Source organism: Argopecten irradians, chromosome 1, assembly GCF_041381155.1.
Source record: "Argopecten irradians isolate NY chromosome 1, Ai_NY, whole genome shotgun sequence".
Taxonomy (NCBI): domain Eukaryota; kingdom Metazoa; phylum Mollusca; class Bivalvia; order Pectinida; family Pectinidae; genus Argopecten; species Argopecten irradians.
Genome location: NC_091134.1, coordinates 30,440,890 through 30,448,683, shown reverse-complemented (window position 1 = coordinate 30,448,683; position 7,794 = coordinate 30,440,890). Strand labels below are relative to the sequence as shown.

Here is a 7,794-nt window from a genome sequence, read left to right as displayed (position 1 = left end):
GCATTTTGAAGCATACATGCCATATTTTTCTAGGGTGGTAAGGGAGATTGATAACCATTTTAAGGGATTTTTGTCTCAAATAAGGGAGGTATATGCGCGACATATATGAATAAATTCAATATCTGCTTTTTATGATGAAATTCTTTGCAAAATAAACACAAACACATAATTGCAATTTCTGTAACAATTTTGCTTCATTTAGGTATCATTTTTTCACATTGCATTTGCTTTCTTTGCTTTTTGGAATACAGCATTTGTCAGAGTGTGGCTGAAACAGTCTGCATTCATATTGAATTTTACTGAAATAAAGGAATGTGTGGTTTTGCAAAAGTAGTCACATCCCTATATATACACCCAGTTCTGGAGCAGTTTTTTTGTTCAAAATATTAGACTGGGAGTTTTAATATATCTTTCACAATAACGGATAATTAACTTAAACAAAGGTCTTAAATTTACCAGCACTAAATTAAGAAAATACAGAGAATTGTTACAGTAGTATTCAAAATGTATTTTGATCTGAGAGAGAAAAAAAGTAAATTTCTCTTTAATTTCAATTTTTTAAAATTCAGTTACTAATGATAATTTTTCATCATTAATGTATTTTTTCTAACAAGAGGCCCAGAGGGCCTGTATCGCTCACCTGGTTTGTAATGCCAAGTAATGTTCTGAATACAGGTTCATTGTTTCTTTTCTGAAGGAATGAGATATATACCTCTAATTCCCCTATTGGGCCCCGCCCCTCCTGCCCCTGGGGGGTCAGAGCCAAAAATTTACACAAGTTCTGTTCCCCTTTTCCCAAGGATGTTTGTGGCCAAATTTGGTTACAATCCATGCAGAACTCTATGACTAATAGCGATTTAAAGGATTTACCTCTATTTCCCCTATTGGGCCCCGCCTCTCCTGCCCCTGGGGGGTCAGAGCCAAAATTTATACAAGTTCTGTTCCCCTTCCCCAAAGGAGGTTTGTGGCCCAAATTTGGTTACATTCCATGAAGAACTCTAGGACAAGTAGTGATTTAAAGGATTTACCTCTATTTCCCCTATTGGGCCCCACCCCTCCTGCCCCTGGGGGGTCAGAGCCAAAATTTATACAAACTCTGTTCTTATTCCCCCAAGGATGTTTGTGGCCAAATTTGGTTACATTCCATGCAGATTAGTAGTGATTTAAAGGATTTACCTCTATTTCCCCTATTGGGCCCCACCCCTCCTGCCCCCGGGGGGTCAGAGCCAAAATTTATACAAGTTCTGTTCCCCTTCCCCCAAGGATGTTTGTGGCCAAATTTGGTTACATTCCATGCAGAACTCTAGGACTAGTAGCGATTTAAAGGAAATGTTGACGGACAGACGGACGCCGACGGACGCCGACGGACGCCGACGGACGACGGACGACGGACGCCGCGCCATGACATAAGCTCACCGGCCCTTCGGGCCAGGTGAGCTAAAAATGAATTCACACCAAAATTCTAAAAAAAAAAATATAATAACTTTTCAATTTTTAAAAACGTACTGTAATTATTAGGAAATCCGGAAATTCTATAAAATCCGGATCATCTATTACGATTGCAAATGTTGTGACATCCATCAGATATACTTTGGTGATTTCTCTTTGATAGAAGTAATTCTGATCATTTTACTTTGCGCTGTCCCTCGAAATACTCCCCCTCTGCATTTATGCATCGTTTCAACCGATCGATCCACTTTTGGAAACAGTTTTTCATACTCTTGAATTAATTGGGTATACTCATAAGATACTGGTAAATGGCAGAGCCAAGGGCATTTCTTGATTTATATTTTGTTCCAGACAGGTGAAATTTTAGTTTGGGGAACAAGAAAAAGTCACAGGGGGGGCCAAGTCTGGTGAATATGCAGGGTGCATATCATGTAAGAGCCTGAGGTACTTCAAACCTGTCTGTGGTGGCGGGTTTGTTAGACTTTCTTAAGCTTTCGAAGTACAACGTCTCTATAATACTTCGCTGTGACAGTTTTGCCTTTTGGAACAGGGATTTGAATGATTGGACCCTTGTTATCAAAGAATATAACATACAAAACCTTCCTCACGGTGCTTATTCTTTTAGCAATGCTAGGGTCACCCTGGCGTTTTTTGCTTGCCCAGATTCGATTAGAGCATTTTCTTTTGGGTTCGAAAAAATTACATTATACTGACAACATGCGAACCAGTCATCCAACTCCTTTAGTGCTGAACCCAAGCAGGAAGAAGAAACTACCAGTTTTATACACTATGGTGCATCTCAACCAGGGGACAGAACCCAGAGCCTACCTCACAAGGGCGAGTGCTCAATCAAAGGCCAAAACTGAGGCATTGTCAGGGAGACATAGGAAGAGGAAAGTTACTTATGAAGATGAGAAAAGATAAGATCCTTTTAGCCGCCTTTAAATTTTACCATTTTTATCATTAAGAAGCTGACTCTTACATTTGTTATGTTATGCATTGATAAAAATGACATTTCCTCCAACTAGAAACAACGATTCAAACATATACAATAATTCAAGCATAAGTTTTAGGTGAGCAAATTTTGCTGTTTATGAAAATTCAAGTACTCTTGAAAGTCGATTGACCCCTACTTACTTAGCACTAAGTGTAAGCTCCTCCAGTTCAGGGACTTCTCTCTGAACGAGAATTCCTCTGTTCATTTTGGCTGGATCTAAAGCCCAGTTTGAGATACCAATGAATGCTACCTGTAGTCAAAACATAAAGCTAAAAGCAATAAAGTATGGTACTCTGTGTATTTTAACTCATTAATTCTACAACAAATTAATTTAACAATTTATTCTTCCAGTTCACACAACATAATAATCATTATGCTCAAATTATTCTAGCAAGTTGCTTTGGCATTGTGGCGATGTTGAACTTGGAAAATAATCTCTTTGATAAAATATATCACCTTTTTATAGGGTAGTGGTTCTTCGTCCCCTTCACATCCGTCTTCAAGAAGTGGATGTAAAGTCTGAAGAAAAAAAAGGAAAAATTGGTAAACAAAACATTATGATTAATTGAAATATCCCCAACCATATGTACAATGGAGTTGTACTTTCCTCCTGACTTGATTCTAGTATATGGCACACAACCTCACCTAGATAGACCCATACATCAAGTATAAAGTTTCAGTAACTTATAATATAGGAGATACAGTCCAGACAATCTATTTCTTAAAGGTGGTTTAAGATCAAAATATAAAGGTCACAGTGACCTGGTTTTGGTTTACCTTACACACCACCTCACCTAGATAAATCCAACTAGGTAGACCCATATAGCAAGTGTGAAGTTCCAATGCCTTATGACAGGAGAGAATAATTATCTAAGAAGTCTAAAGAAAAACCAAACAACCACTAGCATGACATGCCAAGGTCATACATTTGAGTAAGCAATAAAGCTTAATGACAATGACAAAATAATGATATATCACTGTTACTAAGATGTAATTTGTTACCTTGAGTGGCATGCGTGGGGAGTCCTCAGCAAGGCCGACTTCATCCAGGACCACAACAGACACAAATCTAGTGAGGTCTTTATCTTCTTGGAACTGGGCACATTGTCGGAACATTCCAGAAATACCATCGGGTGTGGACAATGGACTGCACTGGTAAGACATCATCTGGACCTGAGAGAGCAGTAACAGAGGAAATAGTTTTACGGAGGTGATCTCATCTGGAACAACTGCTATTTCACAGTTATTTGTTTTGTACAAAGAAATATTGATAAACATGTAATATCATAAATGTAGAATCCAGTTAATTATTGTAAACCAAATTTCTTTCGCAGCCACTAAATTTCACGGTTTCCAATTAAAAAAAAGGTATGCCAGGATTAACATTCGTGGGTTTGAATAATGAACTGAAATTCCTATCAATATAAATGATGTAAATATCAATTCGTGGCTAAAACTTTTGCGAATGTACTTTGACCGTAAAATTCGTGAAAGTAAATCGCTTGCAAAATAAAGTTGGTTTACACTAGTTATAGGTTTACATCCAAAAGGAGCCACTTATTACTAGAGTACTAGACTTACCTCCTTATAGCCACGGAAAAGTTTATGGTGAGCAGCATGTCCTTGCATGGCATTGTTCACCACTGTCTTTGCCAGTGATTTAGAACTGCCAGGTTTGCCAACCAAGAACAGTGGAATCCTTAACTCTATACAGGTCACCATCATAAACACATTTTCCTTCAGAGCCTGGTTATGTGCTATATTCTTCCCGAGTTCAACATTTTCTAAGAAAACATCCTGACAGTGTTCGATTTCCTCCAGCATTCTCTGGGCAGGGTCGGGACCAAGTATCTGACATGGAGGAACGAAGTGTGGCACCACTGCTTCCCTGTATTCCTCTCGTTTCTTCAGACAAGCATGGTAACATACACCCAATGCCAGCAGCAGTGATCGTGCCACCTCATTGATGTCCTGTAAATGGATATGTCTCAGATATATATATTTACATTCAGAGTGTTTCGTCACTATATGAATCAACCAACTGACGAAAACAAACATTTGCCTATGAAAACACTATGAATACACTATGAATACAACGATTCTTGTGCACGATCAGCTGATTTCAAACAATACGCCAGTATGGGCCTTAACGGTCACCTGAATTAGAATATATAATGAAACAAATAATGAAACAAATTAAAGACATATGAACACTATATGCTGGGCCTTGAAGTTGGTCAGTAATTTATAAATTTGACTTTTTAGACTATGAAGAGTATTTGCTTCCATCAAACCTGTGAACTTAAAGGTATTTTTTGAAATTTTAATCATTTTGACCCTGTTTGGTCCTGCCCCTCTGGTCCCCCAGGGGGTCATCAAGGACGGATATGGATGTTAAAATGCTATGTCTAAGGCTAATAATTCTAATCAAGTTTGACTAATTTCCAACGAAAATTGGGCAATTTAATGTTCACAAATATGTTCTTCCTATATAAACTAAAGTCAACTTGACCCCTCCCCAGGGGGCAATGTGAGACCCCAAGGTCATATAATTTACAATTTTTATAAAACACCTAAGACCTTTCCATCTATAATTATTTGATTCTACTATATCCAGAATTTTAGAAGATTTTTGAAGTTTTTAATTAGCCTATTTGACCCTTTTTTTGCCCCGCCCCTCTGCCCCCAGGGGGTTCGGCCAGGACCAATGTGGATATGATATTAAAATGCTATCTCAGGCTAATAATTCTAACCAAGTTTGACTCATTTCCTATGAAAATTGAGCAAAAAATGCTCATTAATGTGTTTTTCCTATATAAACTATAGTAAACTTGACCCCCTCCCCAAGGGGAAACAGGAGACCCCAGGGTCATATAATTTACAATTTTTATAAACAAACTTTAAGACCTTTTCATCTATAAAGCGTATTTGATTATACCATTTCCAGAATTTTAAAAGAATATTTTTGAAGTTTTAGCCTATTTGACCTTTTTTGGCCCCGCCCCTCTGCCCCCAGGGGGTCTGCCTGGACCAATATGGATATGACATTAAAATGCTATCTCAGGCTAATAATTCTAACCAATTAAGTTTGACTCGTTTCCAATGACAATTCAGCAAAAAATGCTCATAAATGTGTTTTCCCTATATAAACTAGTAAACTTGACCCCCTCCCCAGGGGGAAACGTGAGACCCCAGGGTCATATAATTCACAAATTTTGCAAAGGACCTTAAGACCTTTCTATTTATGAAGAGTATTTGATTCTACCATTTCCAGAATTTCAGAAGAAGATTTTTGAAGTTTTAGCCTATTAGACCCTTTTTTAGCCCCACCCCTCAGCCCCAGGGGGTCGGCCAGGACCAATGTGGATATGATATTAAAATGCTATCTCAGGCTAATAATTCTAACCAAGTTTGACTCGTTTCCAATGAAAGTTGAGCAAAACATGCTCATAAATGTGTTTTCCCTATATAAACTATAGTAAACTTAACCTCCTCCCCAGGGGGAAACTAGAGACCCCAGGGTCACATAATTCACAATTTTTGTAAAGGACCTTAAGACCTTTCTATCTATGAAGAGTATTTGATTCTACCACATCTGTGAGTAGAGAAGATTTTTGAAATTTTACTCAATTTTACCCCTTTTGGCCCCTCCCACAGCCCCCTGGGGGGTGGGGACCATATAATTCACAATTTTGATTGGCCTTATGCCTTAGAAGGTTTGTGCAAAATTTCATTGAAATTGCTTCAGCAGTTTTGGAGAAGAAGACGAAAATGTAAATTGTTTACGGACATACGACGCACGACGGACGACGACGGACAAAAGGCGATTAGAATAGGTCACTTGAGACTTTGTCTCAGGTGACCCTTGAGACTTTGTCTCAGGTGACCTAATAAAAAATAGTCCCCCACAATATTTTAATGTATAATCTTTAATGTGCTGTTTTGATATAGAATCAAAGTTATTTTAACTTTATTTCTTGTTTATCGCTTGTCATTTGCAAAAAAAGGTCGACCGGAAGACGGAAGCTTGAAAACGCGGCGTTGTGGAACGACGTTGTCATCCAGCTGTTCCATTAATCTTGTGTCTCGTCGTATATGGGTGTCATAATTTTCTTTAAAGTATTTGGTACACACAGGGAAAGTACATATCTAGTCAACATTGTACCATACCACTAAAATTACAAAAAGATCAGCTGATCACAATGTTCTTTTCTAATCAGTCAGATTGAGATGATGGTGTGCTAAAAATGTTGTCTTCTATGTAAATTTATATTAACATATTATTGTGAAATATGAATAACATAATTATTTAGTTGGTGTAACAAAAGATACCTGTGCTTCATTCTGTCCATCATCTGACATCTCTTCGTCATCTGACCTTCCATCCATGTCGTCTTCATCTAAGAGATGAAACAGTACAGAGCCAGTCTGACTTTGGTTGTAGAACCAACTCATCACTTCTAATACCCTTTCTACATCTCGTAGGCTCACAAAGCTACACTCATCCTGAAATATGGCAAAAATAGGGTTTTCATCACACATGAAATTTCAAATCTTTTTTGAGTTCTATATTAATGTTTCTCAAAATATTTAGACTGAAGGGCTTGAATTGACATATTTGAGGTTTGAACCTTCTGATTAGACCTGGACTTATTGACATCAATTCAGAATTGCAATTCACTCAATTGACCTGAAGGTCAAGGTAAAAATCATGGTAATTTGGTGGCAAATATTCATTATAGGTGATGCAATAGTTCTGAAATTTCAACTTTCTAGGGAGCATACACCCAGAGCTGCAATGTTTTGGTACAAATAGTTGATAATTAAAACAACAAATTTCTTTGCTACTCATTCACACATTCATCTACAGCTGAGTGAAATGGAATGAAAATGGCATTCTCTTCAGCAGTTCAATAAAATCACCAAAAACTGAACAACGTCATTTACAGATAATATGCACACATAAAAAAATCATGTCAGTCCATGTCAAAATTCATAGAGGTCACACTTGAGCTGTATATTCTCAGCAATATTATACTTGCAATCAGCCTAGAAGACAAACTATATTTTTGTACTATATAAGTACCTTCTGTTCCCTCATGAAGTCCTGTGAGACAGTCAGTATTTTACTGACAACATTTTCCAGGTTATCAACAAGAGGGAGCTTGCCAGCACGAATCTGAAAATAAATTCCGATAATTATGATTTAACATGAAATGTCTATTTCCTGACAATGTATGTGTACACAACCATACTTATATAATATAGTTTGTCCTTTTTGCAAAAATGAAACTGTTGAAAATCTTATAACAAAGTCCAATGGGACAAGTAATTTAAATGATATATAG

General features: G+C 37.4%; 1 protein-coding gene across 1 annotated transcript in view; it reads right to left on the bottom strand.

Annotated features, from left to right (window-relative positions):
- The window catches only part of LOC138323727 (E3 ubiquitin-protein ligase rnf213-alpha-like), a 121,983-nt gene that overhangs the window by 88,092 nt on the left and 26,097 nt on the right, over positions 1 to 7,794 (bottom strand). Inside the window, 6 exon segments of the mRNA XM_069268534.1 lie at positions 2,587 to 2,696; positions 2,903 to 2,965; positions 3,449 to 3,619; positions 4,028 to 4,417; positions 6,779 to 6,952; positions 7,533 to 7,625. Of these exon segments, the coding sequence (XP_069124635.1) occupies positions 2,587 to 2,696; positions 2,903 to 2,965; positions 3,449 to 3,619; positions 4,028 to 4,417; positions 6,779 to 6,952; positions 7,533 to 7,625 (1,001 nt within the window).